General features: G+C 44.2%; 1 protein-coding gene and 1 long non-coding RNA gene across 3 annotated transcripts in view; one reads left to right on the plus strand and one right to left on the minus strand.

The window, feature by feature from the left end:
• The window catches only part of Lrrc72 (leucine rich repeat containing 72), a 52,354-nt gene that overhangs the window by 9,401 nt on the left and 21,109 nt on the right, over nt 1–21,844 (minus strand). Inside the window, exons 4-6 of one of the 2 annotated variants that reach the window (XM_029541031.1) lie at nt 7,963–8,044; nt 6,745–6,855; nt 95–184 (exon numbers count right to left, since the gene is read on the minus strand). In XM_029541031.1, the coding sequence (XP_029396891.1) occupies nt 95–184; nt 6,745–6,855; nt 7,963–8,044 (283 nt within the window). Of the gene's footprint in view, nt 1–94; nt 185–3,373; nt 3,416–6,744; nt 6,856–7,962; nt 8,045–21,844 lie in introns of those variants that run through there. The other variant, XM_021202578.2, reaches the window with a different exon arrangement.
• Nucleotides 16,318–19,438, plus strand: LOC115064412. The gene is made up of 3 exons (XR_003844254.1): nt 16,318–16,398; nt 17,134–17,210; nt 19,145–19,438. It is a non-coding gene; the product is annotated as an uncharacterized LOC115064412 (long non-coding RNA).

Below are 21,844 nucleotides of genomic sequence, written 5' to 3' on the forward strand. Positions count from 1 at the left end.
CTCTCTCTCTCTCTCTCTCTCTCTCTCTCTCTCTCTCTCTCTCTTCTCTCCCCTCCCTCCCTTCCTTCTTTTTTTTTTCCTAAAGCATTCTTACGCTTCCGATCAAGCAGCTCCAGTCCCGGAAGGTGGTAGATTATATACAAACGGTAGAGGTTATATTGGGATAAAGGGTTTTGGTACAGACCTGCAAAGGAAGAACACACAAAATAAGATGTCAGATTTCACAATAGTTCCTGTTACCACTTCTGAGAAGACTCGTGAACAGGACAAGGATAACCACTGCAGGGTGAGCAGCCGTGTCTACTGTCTGGCCACCGCCTTGGCACGCACTTCCCTATTTAGAGCACCACATATTTTACTATCCGTTGTATTCAGTCAGTCAAAGTTCACCGGTTGCTACTGCCCATTAGAAACAGCACTTGGTTCACCCAGATCTGGCACAAAAGAGGAAACTGTTAAATGACCATAGGTAAAGATGCCAGGGAAAAACAAGATGCTAGCCACAAAAGTCTTGAGGCTGCTTTTCACAAAAGATCACTTGGGAGTTATTCTGGTCTCAAGAGTAATGGGGGTTGGTGGATACAGGTACACTGTCCTGACAGGTTTCTTCCTGAACCCCACTGTCCTTATGCTCAGAGGATGCCCAGGCCAGTAGCACTTGGAGATCTCAGCAGGAGCTACACCGATGTGGATACTAAGGCTCATCTCACATCCCTCTGTAAGACTTATGTGGCTAAGAGATGGGTAATGGACCTAACTTTGCAAGACAGTGGTGGGGAGGAAGGGCCTGGTGGGAGCAGTACCAATCCTGATGCTTCTGAAGTAATCATCCATCGTCATCAGACGGAGGGACATTTATACAATGCTTCTGTTAGAAACTTTGAATATTTTATTTTCTAGTGACATATCTTATCTGTGCATCCTCTGATAACATTAAATGAGAAATGAAGTTTGTGTGATTTTTTTTTTCCAATGTGGCATCTGAAATACTTCTGAAAAAAAACAAAAAACAAAAAAACACATAAAGCAGGGAACCACTAGATGGCAGCAGAGCGAAGGGCTCCAGCTGCCACACAGCTGTGTCACCCAAAAAATGTGGCTCCTTTACTCAGACACAGAGGCTGTTAATAAAGGGATATCAGGCCTCAGAAGCCCAGAAAAACCTATTAACATGTAAAATGCATAGTTTGCAGCATAAAGAAGATTGGAGAGGCATGTTTGAAAACACAAGACTCATTAGGAACTGATGAAAAACAAGACTTGGATGTATTCTCTGTCAGTAATAAGATACTGAGATATGGGTTTTATCAACACAAGCTTTCCTGGCTATTTGAATCCTTACGGGAGCTTTGAAGGGAGATGAAGTAACAATGGCAGAGACCTGCTACACAACGAACACCTCTTAGCATCTTTCAGCTATGGGTGTTTACTCTTGGTGGGCCACATCATCTTCGCCTCAGAGAGCATTACTAGTTCACTTCTTTTCCTGGAATTTTCTAATCTCTGCTCAAATAATTTTTTTCTTAAATATTCGTTATGCTTGTGTGTGTGTGTGTGTGTGTGTGTGTTAGTGCGTGCGTGCCAGTGCAAGAGTGTGTGTACCTGTGTGGACAACCTTAGGTATCACCCTCAGATAATCTGCTCCATCTCCTTTGAGACAAGCTCTTCACTGACCAGACACTCACCAATTAGCCTTGTCTGGGGACCCAAGGGACCCTCCTTTCTGTACCGCCCCAGTGCTGAGATCACAAGCATCCACCGCCATAGTCTAGTTTTCGATAGGTTCTAGGGACAGGACTCAGGCCCCCATGCTTGTAAAACAAGCACTTCTCTGCAGCTAAATAAAGCACCACACTTAGATTAGTGGCACATTGCTTGCAAGCAAGGCTTCTAGGTCGTCAAAGGCCATGCTCACGGTGGTACATTGCCCATCTCATCTTAAACAGAAACTATGTGGCAGCAATCAAAAGTAAATAACATGGAAGACATTTCAACCTTTTCCTTCACTCTTGTCTTTTAGAAGGAAGCAATCTGATTTTCAATTCTTCCTTCACCCTCTCTCCCCACCCCCCCACACCATCTATGCTAGTTAAGTAATAAACATTTTGGATTTATGCATTTTGGATGGCTGGTCCTTAAATTACCATAAATTAAGTTTCTGAGATATGAAATCAGTTTCCTGTGTCTGAGTGTTCTGAAAGCTTTGTGTGATGTACGGGCACATTCCTGTAGCAGCTACGAAGCAAAATCGCTTACACTTTCGCTTTCAATAGGTTAATGCTATTTAATCCACCTTTCCCCCTAGGCTAGTTACGAAGTACACCTCAGTGGCGCCAGCACTGTCTTGCTTATCTTAATTTGGAAGTCAGAGTCTAAGCAATTTACATTTACCCAATAATATATCACAATGTCTCTGCCACTGTACCGCAGCAACTTGCGTTAGATGAGTCACACGTGTGGAGGCTTCTCAATGAAAGACAAGAGGAAGACAGAAAATTATGATAGAGTCATCTAAATAATTGGCTCCTGTTGATTAAAAAGAAAAGAAAAGAAAAAAAAAACCCAAACTTTTAAAGTAGAACTTAAAAGTCTGCATGGAAACAGACCCAAATATCCTTGTCTTTTTGGTTGTGAGCCCTTGGCCTTTAACAGCTGAGCCATCTTTCCAGCTCAAGGAACCCAAATATTCTTAAAGCACTTTAGAAAAACAAGTTGATATGGGCTGGGCTTGTAGCTCAATAGCTACAATGCTTGCCCAGCATGAAGCTCTGTGTTCAGTCTTCCTCATTACAGAAAAAAAAAGGTGTAGTAAGTAACGTACACCTATAATCAAGGCACAGTGGAGGTGGAGACAGGAGGATCAGAAGTTCAAGGTCATTCTTGGCTACAACCGGAGCTAGGTGTCAGCCTCGGCGACATGCGAGACCCTGTCTCCAAGCGGGAAAAGTGATATAATCAACAAATCGAGTTTAATAGATGGGGGAATGAAAATGAAGGAATTAAAAACATCACCCTGTGGAAGAAAGTTCAGGTTGCTTATTAATAATCAGACATGTGGATTTTGAGGTTCTACGAGGTAGGATCACCGCCTCTCCCGTTAGCCTTCTCTGCTTCGACATTTGTGGGCTACCGTATAATGCACTAAGGCAATCATCCTTTACTTGACAGGAAACCTGGGATAGAGCGGAGCTGGAAAGTGGACTGAGCAGAACATTGTCTGTCTCACATGAGCATCTGGGAAAGACATAGGAGCTCCTTCTGATTGGTAGATCATCTTGCTTAGAAGAGGCAGCTCATCCTCAAGGGTATTAAAGATAGAATCAGAAGAAGGGGCCTTGAGATCCACCTCTCTTCCCAGGGTCCTTCTCCTTGCCTTTTATCAAAGGCAGAGACCAGTGCATTGCTGATGTCAGGAAGAGAGAATGTTGGGGATTGTCTCTGAGGCTCCACTAGGGAGGTCTTTGTGATGAAACACAAGTTGCTAAGTATGTTTAGTGAAATGCAGAACACTTGAGAGCGAAGTGCAGGAGCAAGAGAATGGGTTAAGGACCTGGTTGATGGCTTTAACTTACTGTTGTGAGCTGGCTAGTATTACGGCCACCTGACACATGCTGGAGTTTACCTGAAAGGAGGGAACCTCAACTGATAAAATGTCTCCATAAATCTGGCTGTAGACAAGCCTGCAGGGTCTTTTCTCTATTGGTGGTGCCATCCCTGGGCTGGTGGTCCTGGGCTCTGAGGGAAAGCAGACTGAGCGAGCCTTGAGGAACAAGGTTTCTTCTGCATTAGCTCCTGCCTCCAGGATTCTGCGGTCTTGGAGTTCCAGTCCTGACTTCATTCCAGTGATGAACTACGGTGTGGGAGTTGAAGCCAAGTAAACCCATTGGTCTCCAATTTGCTTTTGGTCGTGGTGCTTCATCGCCGCAACGGAACGCCGAAGGAAGGCAGGCTGGGGAAGGGGCAGGCAGAGGGACAGGGAGAGGAAGCCATTTCTGGTGCAGTGGGCTGGGACATAGGATTCCCTTTTGCAGTTTGGAGGGCCGAAGGGGAGAGGAGATGTGCACAGAGAGGGTGCACAGAGAGGGTGTGGAGAGGTAGACCTCCTGGAGAGATGAGGTGGGGCCCTGCCTGGCCTGGAAGACAGGAATCCCAGGCACCGGGACCTCACACTCTGCTGCTGACTTCAGGCCTCCCTGAAGCTCCCAGCCCCTCCGTCTCAAGGGCAATTGCTAGCAAGTTTTTTTTCCTCATAAATGGCAGAGGAGGGTGCAATGCTGAAATGGGTTGGAGCCTTAGCCCCGGGCTGTTTTCTCACCCTCAGAAGAACTTGAGACTGAACTAGTAACACTTGAGATTTTTACATGGTTTTTCTTACTTGAGAAGAGTTATGACTTTTGACAGTGCGTAGTTTTCTCATTTTAATGAGCGGATTCTAGTCTCAGATGGCAAATGAGGCTCCTAAGAACCTAGCATGTGGACATCACTCCCCAAACATTAGGCATCCCCCAGTGCACTTCCAGAAAGCACTTTCTTTTTAACTGAATTCCGGGAAATGACCCCATGCCAAGCTTCTCAGGTGGGACATGTCACTGTAACTAGAATGATGTCATCACAGTTTTAAGTAGAGGTGATTTTAACTGTCACAACAAATGATAACATGAATGTCTTATTACCAGACTTGTCTTTGAAGAGTGTGGGCATTTCATGCCTAATCCTGACCGGCCAGGGCACTGTGTGCTTAGATGTACCTCTGACAAGCAGGAAGGGGCTGGATTTCAGGAACCTTCAGTTCTGAACCAGGCGTCTTGGTTCAATGTACAGCTCTGTTTCATTAAGAGGCCAACATTGCCTACTGTTCTCTGTATGTTGTCTCACAACACAAGTTTTCTTAAGTGACTGAGTTTTATACACAGCAAATGGTACTAGTAGTTTTGCACCGAGCTCCTTCATGGACCTAAGTAATTAGGGTCCAAGATGTAAACCCAACAGGAGGCCACGTCAGGTTTCTCTTCTTCAACTCTGGCATCGATACAGAATTGGAGGGTGAACCAGTGATTTCCCCCCAGAAAAAAAGGAATAAATTACAAACATTAGATGAATGAATGAATCAATCAATGATCAGATCAATAAAACAAAGCATGGACGTGTTTCAACACCAGTACTTTGTAAATCCCCGAGCCTTGTATCTTTACCAATGTAAGAGAACACTATCTTAACAGGAAAGACATCAGACACCTACCTAGTGGTTAGTATATTTAAAGCACCAGTTGTACCGGGTCTATTTACTGCTTTGCAGAGATTCTATACTTTAGCAACTTTTTAATTATTTTATTTACATCCTACATATACAACAATTTGGTTTTCCTAAATTCATATCAGTGACAAGAGATTTTTCTTAAGAATTGCTTGGGAGAGTTATCTGTGTTTGAAGAGATTCTAGGTGGTAGCTATGAACCCATTTTATAGAAAAGCAAAGATAAAAGACACGTCTGTGCCTAACATACTCTTTGAATTGTGGAAATATTTGATTGACACGAAAGGATTAGACAAGTAGACAGGCCTATCTACGTCTCTGATGGAATATCAGAATTCAGAAAATTCATAATGGTAGGTGGCCTTAGCACATCTTTGGAGTAATCATGGGACTTGCCAAAGACGTCGTGATTTTTACCATTTGGATTCATAAAAATCTACTTTCAGTTATAGGGGTCATTTTTCATTAAGCACGTGAGATATTCCTCGTAAGAGTGAGAAGCTGCGGAAGCCTGAGTCATCCTACATGCTGCTCTGACTAGAACCTTCACCATCAATACTAGTTTCCATAGATTCAGGCAGATCTGAACGATGAAAAAGAGACTATGCCTGTCTCTTGACAAGCAGAGGTCTCTCAGCTCAGGTCTGCAAGGCCTTATATCTGTGGTACCTGAACTCCTCTGCCTACCTTGCAGTTGTGTGTGTGTGTGTTCATTAACCTTTAGAGCTATAGCCTATTGAGAGGTGAACTTCACATTGACCATTTTTAATCTATTCCTAAGTATATATTGCTTTTCATTTCAGCAGTCAGTGTCTTGCTGGACACGACTCAATGGATGTGAATGAAGGCTGTTCATATATATATATATATATATATATATATATATATATATATGTGTGTGAAATCTTCAACAGTCTTGTCATTTGCTAACTTACTTTATTACTATGTATCTCATGCCATATTTATTTACCCACTTAAGATTCACAAGTCATGAATATTCATTATATGCAAGGATTTGAACCATTTACTACAACAGTTAACTTTAAAACATTTACCACTCCCCCCAAATGCCATAGCCCTCCCATTTCGCTCATCAACCTGGCTTCCCTCTTCTCCTGGCCCTGAGTGGATACAATCCCACTCAAGAATGGCGACCCTCTCACCTCTGCCTCTACAGATGTACCTGTTAGGGATAGCCCTTATAATATGAATGATACAACCTACTCTTGTGCTAAAGTCAAAAGAGTAGATTTGGATATGCCCCTGCCTTTTCATGACTTTTGTCGTTTTCATCTTACATGGCCTATCACTCTACAAGTAATTCCTTTGGAAAGTGTGTGTTTAAAAAGTCTAGTCACATTCTAGAGAACGGGCCAGGCACCTGTGGCATAGCCTGCTTCTCGAAGCTTGAACTTCAGAAAGGAAAACAAGTGTGCTGCGCTATCCCTGTCTTAACTTATGGATCTATAGCATAGAAGCACAGTGTGTACTTAGGCTCCGCAGATTCTGCATTCCCTTCAGCTCCTTCATAGTAGCATCGATGTTTGTGAGCTCATTATGGTGCAGCAGGAGAATATTCAGTGAAGGCAAATTATGCAGGCCTGAAGAACAAACATAGTTTTGCAAGGTTTTCAGCATTTTTAGATGAAATTTATTTTTTTAAATCGACAAATGCAGATGCCTTTTATATAGTAATTAGATATTGTAATTAAGCAAAAGAATGCATTATAGTGGGTGAGAAATGTCCATTCGTGATATCCTGAATTGTGATTAAGCATACAGCAACAAAAGTGAACTCTCCTGTGGGGTAAGAGAGCCACTTCTTTTTCTGTGGCAATGATTTTGCTTGTTTCAACCCCCCCAGTGTGAGTTATGATCTTTGTTTTGGTGCGGTTTTGTGATACGTGTGCTTGCACGTGTGAATCAGTGTTACCTAGAATTATAATGCCAACCAAGGAACAGTATCTAGTCCATTCAGTGCATTCTTTTCACTCATTCAGCTCAGCCGTTTGTAGAATGGGAAACCATATATTTATTTCATTTTCTGCTCTCCTGAATTGCATTTTTTAGTTCATTTTTTTCCATAAATGAAAATGGGATGAATGTTTATGATAATTACAGCATAGCTAAATTAGATTGTTTTTTTTTTTCCTTAACATATAAGAGCTTGCCATTTTGGTTTGCTGTCGGTGGCATTTTGATTTCATGATATGATAGTTTAAAGTCAAGCGCGTTCTCCAGATTTGTCATGTCTCTGGATCATGACTTGTAACACACTTTTATACGCGCCTTGAAGCTGTCAGTATAGAGACTGTTATAAAATCAAGTCGGTGGAAACAGGAACTCAGCTGATAAAATCACAGCCAATAAAAAATTTTAAGACAATGTACAGCTCCTATATTTATTCTTACTCTTCCATGTTGCTTAGGTTAGTTTGTACAGTAGCTAGTTTGTGTTCAAGTATACAGTAGTAGATTGTTGTGACTATAAAACCACTCCTTTGAAGTTTTGAGCAACACACACAATAATGGACTAGAAACATGATGTAACTTTTTAAAAATTTAAATGTACATATGCTGACTTAAAATAGTGCATATTTTAGTAGACATGATGAAAGCTACTTTTGTATGCTGTTCATAATTATTACAGTTGAGAGTTATTATTTAATTGAAAATTCATTCAACCAGCAAGGAAAGTTTGAGACGTACCTTCTATCTCAAATATTGCATTGTTGTTCAGATACAGCTCGGTCAGACAATAGTTCCGAGTTAAAAATGATATCCCATGTAGCTGAAAGTGAAGAATGATATATTTCTAATCACAAGACAGCGTAAGTGCGGCCTTTAACAACCATTATTATTGAATTGGGCTACAATGTACCCGGACTCTTTTTTTCATAGCTGTGTGATGTAGTGTTTTTAAGCAGCCCACAACAAAGTTTTCTGAGCACTGCTGAGCCAAACTCCAGCCTCCAGGTTTTCTTTCTAACAGTGTTTCCTCAGTCGTGCTCTGGGTGGTGTCCCTGGGCTTCCACACCGAGCCTTTCATCTGTCACTGTGAGCCTAGGGCTCTCTCTGTAATGCACAGCCACACCAGCATCTGCCTGGGTGGCATTTTTCCCTTTGCCCCCACATCCTTTCTTCCTGGCACACTACATTTCTGGTCTAGACCAGCAAATCATATGAAACCATGCCGTAGTGCATTTTCACAATACTGAAGATTTTCTACAAAGCATTCTTTGACCTTCCTGCATGTGTGTATGTGCGCTACTTGCATGTCTGGTCCGGATCCCATGAAGCTGGAGTTATAGGTGGTTGTGTGGGTGCTGGGAATGGAACCATGGTCCTCTGCAAGAGCAGCAAGTGCTGGAAACCACTGGGTCACTGTGTCCCATAGCTAACTTTTAGTTGGTTTTGAAACTCAAAAAGGCAAAAATACTGTTGAAAACTTCTCAGATGTACTGTTAAGTGCCATATATATGTGCGCGCATGCGTGTGTTATGTGCACATGCGTGTGTTATGTGCGTGCGTGTGCATGAATGACAGTAGTACTCAGTACTAAGCCACATGTCAGAAGATCTTGTGTCATCTGCAGAAAGAACACTGTTACTTTAGAAATCTCATTAAAATTTTTATTACACCTTAATGAATTTAGTTTTGTACACATATATGGGTGCATGTGTGGTGCTCAGAAGACAACTTTACTTTCCTGGAAATGAAACTCCAATCGTCAGGCTTGGTGGCAGGTGCCTTTATCTCATAGTCATCTCACTGGCTCTATAACACCCCCCCACCCCCCAAAATTGACAACTTTTTTTTGAATTATGGTAAGACATAGTAGAGCACAGGGCAGATGAAGATATATTTTAAAAGGAGCAGATAACTAAATTTAGGAGTATTTGCTTTACTGCTTAATATAGGATATATATATATATATATATATATATATATATATATATATATATATATATATGCTATATTCCTATTGCATATATATTGATATATATTGATATATATATTACTATATATTGATATATATCACTATATATTGATATATAGTGATATATATATATAGGTTTATGCTATATTCCTATTGCATATATAGTGATATATATTGCTAGAGGGTCCTTGTGAAATAATTACTGATCAAGTTTTTCATGCTTTATAAATACAGAAAAACTTGCTCATAAGCATAAATTTATTTTTCCTAGAGCTAGAAACTGTTGTTATGGATGAGAGAGACTTGTTTTACTATTTAATGAATAGAGTCAGTTATATAGACCCTAGTTCAGAAGAACCATTTTAGGATCTATCCAAAGGATGGAGGCTGCTTTCTGTGACACATTTTCTTCAACTTCTTATATTGGCAGCTCTCACAATTCATGACGCCATAAAAGGCACACATACCATTCATCTCATTTCCCAGGCTTGCCTCTACCAGATCATGCAAGCACTCACTCAACCGACAAGCACTAAATGCTGCCACAGCTTCATAAAGGCCAAAGGGAAGCATGGTTTCCTCAGGTAGGGAGAGCCATCCTGTGCAGGGAAGGAAGCGTCCCACTTGACTTCCTATCTCTTTGTGCTTTTCCTGCTGGCTCCTTGCTGGAATCCACTGCCCCCTTTCCTTCCCCCTCATCACGCCCTACTCTAATAATAACCACCTGCATGGGGTACGCCCACCAGTGCAAACTGTGATGTTTTCCAGTCACTTGTCCAAAATATATTTTCAGCCATCGATGAAGAGTTGAGGTTCATTTCACTGGCATTACTAATCCATACAAAAAGAATGTTACCAATTCTGACACCTTCACCTAAGCTTTAGAACCCTGGTTTTCCCAAGAATATTAACATTTATGGGTCAGGATTATTGAGATATTAAGATTTTTCTGTGTGTTGAGGCAAGAGAGATAAGGTGGAAAGGAAGTAACAAAGCCAGATCAGGACAATGCTGGGAAGCTATTCAAAGACATGCACCGGGAGAACATATCACCCAATTTGATGTCAAAGGGGATATCTGGGTAAATAGTGCATTGGCAAGAGAATAAATCTGGAAGGTGTTACTCTAATTCAAGAGAGCACAGAGAAGCCCAAAGTAAACTGATGGGGATGGAAAAAATGAGGTGGTTTCAAGGTATAATTCACATAATTTAAACGACATGGAAACCTCACAGGCTGCTAAAGCCAGAATCAGAATGAGAAGATGATGATCCTCAAGTCATTATTCAAATAAACTGCTAACACAGTTACCCATTTAAAAAATCTACACTTTCATCTCTAAAGAAGAATCGTATGATAGTAAAATATTTACTTAGTGCAACACTCACAAATCACAGTCCTTCATTCAAAGCTTGGCATTATATGTATTACGTTCTAGCAAGTAATTTTCCTTTGTTATTTAACCATTATTATTAATTCATATGAACTCTCGTATGTAAATTACTTCTAGGAAGCCCCTGGGGGAAATGGCCAGTATGCATATGAGATGAACGAAGCACTCTCTAGAGCAGGGGGTTTCAACCTTCCTAATGCTGCAACCCTTTCATACAGTTCCTCACGTTGTGGCGACTACCAACCATAAAGTTATTTCTGTTGGTACTTTATAACAGTAATTTTGCTACTCTTATGAATTGTAATGTAAATATCTCTGTTTTTCAATGGTCTTAGACAACTCCCAGAGGGGACGAAACTCACAGGTTGCTAACCACTGCCCTAGAGCGAGGTTGCTCCAACTTTACCATTGCTGATAACTTTGTTCAGATAGTTCTTGGCTGTTTTATGGCATGGGACAACCCGGACAACTAAGCACACACAGTCGCATCCACAGCTCATACCCGGTAGATGCCAATGGTGCCCACTTTATAACTGTGACAATGAAAACCCTTTAAACAATGTCAAAGTGGGGAAATACACAACTTAGAGTGTGAGGACTGATGATTTAATGGCAAGGAGGCACAAAAAGTAAGCTATGGGGCAGGAAAGATAGCTCCATAGTAATTAGGAGACCAACTGCTCTAGCAGAGGATCTGAGCTTGATTCCCAGAACCTATACAGTGGCTCACAGTTACCTGTAAATCTAATTCCTGAGCGTCTTCAGATTCCTCTAATTCTAGAGTGCTTCAGGTGTTCTCAAGTTCGTGCCTACATGCGATGCACATACATACTCTCAAGCACACACATACACATAAAACAGAATCTTTCAGAGAGAGGGCATTCACTGTTTATTACAGGTGAGTCGTTAAGCTAAGTGGTTTTGCAGATGTTTTCTAGTATGAATCTTAAAGACAGTTCTCATAGTATTTAATGTTATTTACTTTACCTTCTATTTATCCAGGAGGAAACTAAAGCTCAGAAAAGCTAAACAACTTTCTCAAAGTCCAGAGAGTCAAGATTCAAAGTCAAGATTCACATCTAAGCCTGACGGATGTCCCAGCCAAAGACTGGCAAGTATTAGGCTCTTTAACTTGATGGTACTTCTATATAAATGGCCAATAAGTTATTCATTTCAAAGTTAGTTTGAGTCATGGAAATATTCTATAAATTAATTTATTTCTAATATCATAACCATTACCCCTCAAAATGTCTTAAATGCATCTCAGAATTCTTGACATGAAAAACAGAGAAAAATAATAATGTAAAATCCCCTGCTTTATGCTCTTCTGGAGGTCCTGCATTCCATTCCCAGTAACCACACAGTGGTTCACAACCATCTGTAATGGGATCTGATGCCCTCTTCTTGTGTGTCTAAAGACAGCTACAGTGTGTTCATATACATAAAATAAAGAATTATTTTTTTTTAAAAAAAAAAAAGCTTTGTGTGATTGTAAAACAAGACCACAAGATTTATAACTTGTCAGGTGATGTCAAAATCATATACACGAGGCTTGTCACCACGTGGCAGCAGATGGTCAGCTTGCTGCCATTAAGAAGAGCACGTATATGATGGAGAATTGGGAGAGAAAGAGAAGTAGTCCATTGCCCATGTTACCACCAAAGCTCATGCAGATGTCCCTGGTCTGGGGTGTCTCCTGTGTCAGTCTTGCTGTCTGAGAGCTGGGCAGATTTGACCCCACCCTTCCCGCAGGAGGACTTGAGACCAGCCCCATCCTTTGCCTAGGCAGCTTGGGAGAGCTGACCAGAGGGCATAAGATCAGATGAGCTTGTCCCACCTCTCGTTGCCTGCAGCAATCAGGAGAGCAGACCCTCACCTAACCTGGGCAGGGTAGTAGAGCTGGCCCTGGAGTCTGGACATGGGAGAGCTGTCCCTGATGGCATGAGAGCAGGAGCCAGTCTTGCCTCTTGCTGGCTGCTGCATGCAGGAGAGCTGGCCCTGACAGGAGGGTTGGCAGGGTGAGCAACACAGCTACTCCCCAGGCTTAGATCCAGGGCTTTGAGTTGGCCAACCCCAACATCTACCCCATCTATGGACTGCTAGAGCATGTGAAGGAGCCAGCCCTGCAAAATCAAAGTTGCAGGATCTCCATGACACAGGATATCTAAGAGTGGAGCAGAAGCCAGAGACCTCGAACCATATCAATGGCTCATTATGATGAACCTTTGTAAGTTAGCCTCTGTGTGTAAAGGGGTATAATGTGCAGCACACTGTGACACACCCCAGCTTCCATAGGAAAGTGGCTTATTTTCTCTTTCTTTTTCTTTCTTTCTTCTTTCTTTCTTTCTTTCTTTCTTTCTTTCTTTCTTTCTTTCTTTCTTTCTTTCCTCCTCCTCCTCCTCCTCCTCCTCCTCCTCCTCCTTCTTCTTCTGTTTCTAGTTTTCCTTTGAGGGGAGGTGGGAAGGGTGGAGGATAGTTATGGACAGATGGGGAGATGAGTGGGATTGTGGTACATAATTCAAAATTTACAAACAATAGAAAGTTTTAAAAAAATTATATACACAATCAAAACTCTAAGTAGTTAGACTTCAACTCAATACGTATGTGATGAGCTCACACCCATCCCAGATGTCAAAAGCTGAAAGCTTGTCCTTAAAGAGAAAAGACCCATGCTCTGATTCCCATATAATAAAAGTCCCAGAATAAAAGACCTCTTCACAGGAGAGAAGAAATAAAGTTATCTTTATATGCCTACAACAGGATTTTTTTTTTTAAGATTTATTTATTTATTATATNTAAGTACACTGTAGCTGTCTTCAGTCACTCCAGAAGAGGGCGTCAGATCTTGTAACGGATGGTTGTGAGCCACCATGTGGTTGCTGGGATTTGAACTCCAGACCTTCGGAAGAGCAGTCGGGTGCTCTTACCTACTGAGCCATCTCACCAGCCCCCCTATGACAGGATCTTAAGTGTAGAAGTGCTGAAGACCACCAGCAACCAAAACCTGTTAAAACTGTTTATTATGTACACGTGTAAAGATGTCATACTGAAATCCAGCATTATGTATAATATATACTGATAAAAGCATTTCAAAAACCTGTTAGCACTGACGAAGGGATTTAAATAAAGTTATAGGATACAAAATAAGCACACAAAATTAGTTGGACTTCTAGATACTGATAAGGTTGGGAATGCTGGTCAGTAGCAGAACTCTTGCCTCGCATGCACAGGGCCCTGAGGTCAATCCAAGAAGACAAGAAAAAAAAAATCAACATTTAGATACGGATGATAACTAGCACAGAGGAAGATTAAGAAAATAATAGTACTTAAGGAAGCAGTAACTAAAAATATGTATTTGTGTGTTTAATCCAAGAAGCAAAGTAACTTTTTGCTGGAAACTGAAGAAAGCACAAATAAAAAGGCACCCCACGTCCATGACTTAAGAAAATTAATTTTGTGAAGATGTCCGGACCACCCAAAGCAATGCAATTTCTATTGATAGCCTGATGTCATTTTTTTAAAAAGGAAAAAAAGAAGTCCCTAAATTCACATGTACCCACAAAGGTGCCAAATACCCAAAATCTCCTGAACAAAACTAATGAAGCTAGAGGCATTCTACTCCCTCATTTTAACTAATGAAGCTAGAGGCATTACACCCCCTCATTTTAAAATACATAAAGCAAGGGTCACCAACATAAAATGAGAGGCAATGGACAATAGAGACATCCCAGAGATAAACCCATATATTTATTTCAATTGATCTTTTAAAATTAAATTTTATTTTATGTATATGGACGTTTTGCTTGCATGTTTGCCTGGTCACCACCCAAATGCAGTGTACCAGAGGCCAAAAGAGAACACCAGAGTCCCTGGGACTGAGGTTAGAGAAGTTGTGAGCCGCCATATGGGAGTTGAGAACCTGACTCCTCTCTTCTAGAAGGAAAGCCAGTGCTCTTAACTGCTGAGACATCACTCCAGCCTCTCACGTGATTTTTGAGCTGGTACCAGGAATATACATAGCCAACAGGTAGTCCCTTCAGTAAATGTGTTTGGAAAACCTGGCTCTTACCAGGTGGAAGAATGGGATTTCAAACTATACACAAAAATCATCTCAAAAATAAAGACTTACATATAAGATATAAAGCTAAAACAACTAAAAGAAATCACAGGGAGAGCCACATGCATTGATCTAGAATTGGATTTTTTGGTACAACTCTCAAAGCACAGGTAAGCAAGGTGAAAAATAGACAAATGACAGGACCCTAAACTAAAAAGCTCTACTTTGGCAAAAGAAATAATGAACGGCATGAAGAAACATGCCACCGAATGGGAGAAGACATCTGAAAATCATGTATCTGATGAGGAATTAATAGGTAAAACTAGTTAAGAGCCAATGACAACAACATCAAACTATTGCAAGTACACAACTTTTGGGTCTGACACGGCCTTGGTGGGGACAGAATGACAAGACAGGGCCAATAAATGTGGGCCTTCATGAGTGCTGATGGCTATCATGGACATAATGCTTGATTGTATAGTAATGTACATATTTTAATTCCTCCTTTAAGGAAAGTCCTCCCTGTAAACACTAATGACTCCATGATAATAAGAGATGCCATGTGTCCAGGAGGGGAAGGTATGGTTAATGTCTTAGCAAAATGGTAAGTTCTGGGACCTTCAGGACAGCTCTTAAGACTATGGAAAAGAACTCTAAAGATGTAAGTTCCAAAATATAATAATTTCTCAACTATTCAAAAAATAAGGATGCAGTATGAATTATGAGGAGCTTCACGAATCTAAAGGAGCAAAGGCAGTTGCATTAATGAGCCAGCTTGTCAGAAAGATACAAACTCAGGCAGATTCAAATGATGGCAGATTCCTGAGTTCAAGGTTAACCCCGGACAGAGCTTATTTAGGCGCAGGTGTGGTAGAAATGGTAATTTCAGGACAGGGTCCCACCCAGCTAGCTTATTGTCTGTGCTTAACAGAGACAGGCACAGATGTGTACTTCTCTCCGCCTTTAATCCCAGCACTTGGGAGGCAGAGGCAGGCGGATTTCTGAGTTCGAGGCCAGCCTGGTCTACAAAGTGTGTTCCAGGACAGCCAGGGCTGCACAGAGAAACCCTGTCTCAAAAAACAAAAACAAAAAAAATTCAGAATTCCTTGGTTCTTGGAGCCTCTTTCTCCTGCTTGACACATGGGCCCATCTCTGCGCTGATGGTTACATTTCTACAATATCGTGTTTAATGATTGCCTCCTATTTCTTGGTATGAAAGTAGGGCCACTTCTCCCAAGTGAGTCCCCTGCTGCAGGACTCAGTGGTCCTGTTAGCTTATCGTTTGTGGTAAGTGTGTCTGTGCAAGACTCGCTTCTCGAGTTTTGCTTTTGTTCCCTTCACTCTCCACCCTGCCCCCAGAATGAATGCGTGTATGAGGCCTGTTACTGCCCAAAAGAAAAGTCTGTGTTGATCTTAAACTCATGATCCCCCTGCCTCAGCACCTCAGTCACAGGTGTGTACCGTGTGTCCTACTCATTTGCTTTTGTTGACCCCCTTTCCCACGCTCCTGACCTTCCTAGATGGCCTGTGCTCCTGTGACCTCTGTCAGACGCTCACTTCCCAGTTTCCGTGTATCATATATCTCTTGTGGCCACTCGGGTGCTCCTCCCGGCTGGGAGGCTGCGGAGGGCTGAGTGGGAGGGAGAGGAAGTGTGAAGGACAGATAACACCGCCACACTGCTCCATCTGCAGGTGGAGTACCTGGAGGATGTCATAAACTACATCGTATCCACACTGGTGCTGCCCAAGATCAATGGTAAGAATAAGAAGCTGTGGAGAAAGCAATGGTTTTCAATCCCAGGCCAGAAATGTGGGGCTGCCTGCCTACAGGTCCTGGTTCCTGGCCAGGGTCGAAAGGGCAGAGGATGGGTCCCTCCAATGACCTCAAATGACAAAAAGATCTCACATGCCTTGGGCTCAGACTCCGCCCCCATCACTTACATCATTTCTGCCCATCTGACAGCAACCTATGCGGTGGGGGGCTGTTGAGTGACTTTTTGGGGGTGGCATAAAGTAACATCTGTCCCCCAACTGGGATTCACACCAGCAGCTCTGAGACTGACCCATCCAAGTTCATCTTCACGAGAAAGGTGGGTCTCCTCGGAGTTCCTCAGGGATCACTCTAACCAACCCGGGTTACTAAAGTCTCCTCTGCCCTCACCCACTGGCCTCAGTTCCACCTGAGTCCACAGAGCGCAGGAGTCGCTGCTCCAGCTACAGCCAGTTCCCAGCTTCATCTGCAACACAGAGGGACTCCTCAAGGACCTTGGGTCTGTGCTCCATCTGTGTAGCCCCAGGTTTCACTCAGGGGTGGTCCCGACCAACAATGTGTACCCTCAGAAGGGGAGAGGCCCACAGAGGTCCTGCATGTGACCTTGGGGGCAGATGGAGGACAAGGAGGCAGGGCACAGACATCAGGGCAGGTTTCCTTCCTGCCACCCACCTATGCCAGCCCCTGTCTCACTCCCTGCTCTGTTGTCTCACACCACAGAGAGGCTGCGTAGAGGCTTCCCTCTCCCTTTGCCTGCTGGGATCCAGTTCAGCGACTTCACGTTTTACCCCTACCAGGTAAGTCCTTGAGGTCTCCGGTCACCAAGCATCCCATGAAGACAGCAACTCAGCATTCGCTGCTGAGCCTCCTCCGTACCACACTCTGCATGGAGCTCTGCCTATTTGCACAACATCCCTAGAACACAGAGGAGCTGGGGCTTAGAAAACCTGCCTGGCATTAAGTGAAGTCCACAGTCTAAGCCAGGCTCCTTGCTTCTTACACCGTCGATGCTCGTTCCCGTAAATGTGGACTCGCCAGTCTGACACACGGTTATTTTTAGGTGCGAGTGTTTAAGTGCCTAATGTTAGATTCGATTACAAAGCAGCTGTAGAGAAAGAGAAGGCAGAAAAAAAGAGAGGCTTGGTCTGATCTGAGGCCGGGCCATGTTCATTCATAGCTAGGGGGCATCTTTGTCACCTACACGTGCAGATGCCTATAGGAGAAGATGGGACTCTTCTTGCTATTGTATGCTTATATGCTATAAGATGGGCCTCTTCTGGGGTGGGAATGACTTCTATAGTCTGCAAGGGAAGCTGGGAAGTGTAATCTTTCAGCAGGAAACTATCACCTGGTGCATGGTGAATGCGACAGACGCACCAAGCATCGGTCTGGGCCCATTTAGATAGCGTCCTCTCCGAACATGTCCTGCAGATGTGTGACACCCTGTGGTTTGCATATGCCTTCCTCTGAGTTTCCAGGCTCCTGAGCTCCCGGGACCCTTCCCTCAAGTGTTTCATTCTCCCTGTCTTGTTCTGTTCCCTTCCCCTCCCTGCACAGCAGCAAGCCCCGCCTCCCTCCCCAGCCATCTTCATCCCCCCCCCCATATTACTGGCATTCTTGGTCACTCTCAGCAGCTCCCCAAACTCAGCAGCTACCTCTGTGCTTTGGGACCACCAGCCCTCCTCTGTGCTGTGCATGTTCGGGCCCCTCCCTTCCTCGGTGTCTGCACCCCAAGTCCCTTTGCCCCTACACATCACAAGAAGCCTATAACTCCACAGGGAAGAAACCCTTGTCCAGTCCTGAGTTCCTACCTCTGCTGGCAGCTTGCCTTCCTGACATATGGTCACTGACGAGAAAGGTCCTTGTCACCAAGTTCCTTGCTCCAATGCAGCAGTTCTTCAACCTGTGGGTCAAGCAACCCCTTTGAAGGTCGAACAACCCTTCTACAGGGGCCACAAACCAGATATGTCACATATCAGATATCTATATTATGATTCACAACAGAAGCAAAATTACAGTTATGAAGTAGCAACGAAAATAATGTATGGCTGGGGAGTCACCACAACATGAAGAGATGTACTAAGGGGCCGCAGCACCAGGAAGGCTGAGAACCACGGCCCTAACGCCGGGTGTCAGACAACCTCAGTTCTTTAGACCAGGGGGCTGCTGAAGATGAGACTGGAAAACAGGTGATATAGATCAGAGAAATCTGCCCCCCAAGCCCCCCAAGAATCTCTGTTCTTAAATTTTATCAAAGTCACCCTTAAAAAAAAAAATCCCACCCAACTCTCCCCCTCCCCCCCCCAGCAAGATTTAATTTCTTCACTTAGAAACAGAGTGGAGAGCACTCTGGGTAGGGAGTAATTTTTCAGGCTTGATTGGAACCAGCTCTCTGAGCTGCTGCACAGAGGTCCCCAAGGCGGGCCTGCCCGGGAAGCTGATGACAGGCTCTCCAGGTGTCACTGCTGACACCCTAGGGTCCCCGTGCCTCCTGCCTTTCTCAAGCAGGCCTCCCCCCCCCATCCCCATCGTAGCCAAGCCCCCAAGTTTCCTTTTTTAAAAGCTGTGTGGGGTGTGCGCGCATGCGTGTGGAGGCCGAAGGTGACCGGTTTCCACCCTTCGCCCTCCACCTTCTATATTGAGACAGAGTTACCCAGACAGGATCCCTTCTTTAAAAATCCAGCCCAGCCGCAAAGGTGCATTTCAGCTAACGGTGCCCGTTTCTCCCTAGAATTTCCTGTTGCTTGAAGCGGATTTACACCTTATCTGAGATATCACCTCGGACCCTGGGCCAGGAAGCTATGCAGCTGCTCCCATCATACTCACCGGCTGTCCTGCTCCAGGAATCCTTTAGTCTTTGGCCCTGACCTGCAGCCTCCTGCTTGCTTCCCCATGCTGAAGCTGAGGGGAAAGCAGGAGATCTGTGTACCAGGGGTCCTGTGCCTCTTTCAGAGCAGCCCCACCGGCGTCCGCATTTCCGCTGGAGCTGCGACATTACTTTGGGCTTTACAAGAACACCCATTTTTTTCCCCTGTAGATTCTGTGTGCTGGTGTGGCTTTTGTCCATTACATTAATGCACTCACTGGCGGCAGCCAGCGTGGTGTGCAGCACATGCACTCTTGCGTCCTTAACACCTACGTTAGCGCAAAGTCCCGCTGTTCCAACTGTCCTTGGGGGTTTCTTAATCAGAAGGGATGAGCTGGGCCTTCTAGGGTCCTGCACTTTTGAGAGGTGATGGGTCTACTGGGCTGTTTGTGGGGCGTGCCTGTACAGCCTATTGTCTTCCTGTGGCCAATGTTCCTCACTACCACGTGGTGGCGCTGTCGAACACCTGACCCAAAAAGCTGATGGTCCCTGTCATTGTGCCTCAGCAAGAAACAGACCAAGGTATGTATGCAACTCTAACTTAGTGTAATTAGCACACCTCATGATCTCCAGGCCCTGGTGTGGAAGACATTGGTTCCAGGCTCTCCAGGACTGGTGTTGGATCTCAATGAAGGCTTTGGGCCATGTCCTTCCTCAAGACATCTGCTGGGACTGCCCAAGACTGTTAGATGTGTTTTGCAGGGATCAAGTGGGCCCCAAGGCCTCTCTGGGCTGGGATCTCATTCAGGCCTCAGTGCAGTCTGTCTCCCTCATTCTGCGACTCGTGTAGGTATTTCAGATTGTGTCACAGCCAATCACAAGCCCACCTATAGCAAAGCTGGGGTTCCTACACGTCTTCCCTCAGCCCATGAGCCTCCACTGCCTTCCAGATGTTAGAGCTGTCTGGGGAGTTTATGTATTGGGTAGATTTTTCTGCATTCGGTTGCCTAGGTCACACACTGATTAAAAGGCAGCAAGGCTGAGGAAACAAAACTTCTTCTCATTTGTCAGTCAGGAAGGTGTACCTGTTTCTATTTGTGGCAGCTAGTGGAGGACCCGGCTTAGGACCAGAGGGCATCCAGAGGGAATAAAAGGAAGAGAGTAATGGAAATACAGTGAGAGATGAGGCTGGTCTGCTCTCAAAAGCTATGGGAGGCCCTTGGAGAGTTTTGAGCACAAGGACACTTCCGGGGCTGCAGAGATGGCCTGGCCACTGAGAATGCTCACCGCTCTTGCAGAGGAGCAGAGTTCGGTTCCCATGAGGCAGCTCACAACCTCCAGCAACTGTGACTGCAGGTGACTGGATGCCCTCCTCGGGCCTCTGTGGGTCCTGCATGCATGTACAACGCCCCAATACAGACATGCACATAAATCTTTTTCTTTTCCAAGACATGATCCACAACTCATTTTTGTAAGTCTATCCCAGGATGCTCTCTTGGGAACATCTGCTGCACATAGAGAGAGGACCCTCCACCCCCTCACCCTCTCTCCCATCATTTTCACGATTCATTAACTTTCTGGCCACTTTACAACACACGTGACAACCCCACTCTGCCCTCTGAAAAACAAGCAATCACTTCTGGGTCCTAAATGGACAGGCAGAGCCACAGTCCCCCCCTAAAAACATCTCTCTAGTGTTCAGAAAAGACAGCACCATGGGGTCTGGTTTTGGGGCGTGTGTGGCTGTCTGAGCCATTTCTCCTCCAGGTGGGGGCCTCCTGCTGAAACCAGTGTACCCTAAGTTCCTCCCAGGGTTCAGAAGGCTTTAAAGTTAAATGACAATGTGACTGAGCTTCCCTGTGATAGACCAAAGGACACCGGACTGCACTCTTTGCTTGTGTGAACGTTATGGCCTGTATGACGGTTAATGCTATCAACATTTGATAATAAACGCTTAGGACATGAGTAGAGTGCATCTCGGGGTATCTTCAGAAAGGATCAGATTGTGGGAGCTCTGACCTAGGGGGTGGATAAATCTCCTAACGGACTCAGACTGTGACCACATGGGGATGTAGCAGAGGTTGAAGACAAGGCCTGCCTGGAGGAGGCAGGTCACTGGATGTCTTTGGGTCTGTTTCTCTGGCCCTTCCTACAGTCACCTTTCTCTGCTTGCTGTCCACCATGACATCAGCGGCTCGGTTCCACCATACCCTCTCTGTCATGGGGGAAGTGACACCTCTGAAGCCATGAGCCAGTTTAAATCACACATTCCCCCCTTCAGATGTTTGTCTCATGGATGTCATCTCATGATGCCAAACCAGCACAGTAAAACATAATGTCAAAAAGTTATTTTTTAAATTAGACAATAGAAGGGATTGCCACTGCAGGATGACTGAATGCTCCCACTCCGAGTAGCTCACCTGTGGGACAGGCACTGTCAGCTGATTTTTTAAAAAATATTAATGTATGTGAGTACACTGTTCCTGTCTTCAGACACACCAGAAGAGGGCACCCGATCCCATTACAGATGGTTGTGAGCCAACATGTGGTTGCTAGGAATTAAACTCATGACCTCTGGAAGAGCAGGCAGTGTTCTTAACCACTGAGCCATCTCTCCAGCCTCCT

The sequence above is a fragment of the Mus pahari genome, chromosome 7 (assembly GCF_900095145.1).
Source record: "Mus pahari chromosome 7, PAHARI_EIJ_v1.1, whole genome shotgun sequence".
Taxonomy (NCBI): Eukaryota; Metazoa; Chordata; class Mammalia; order Rodentia; family Muridae; genus Mus; species Mus pahari.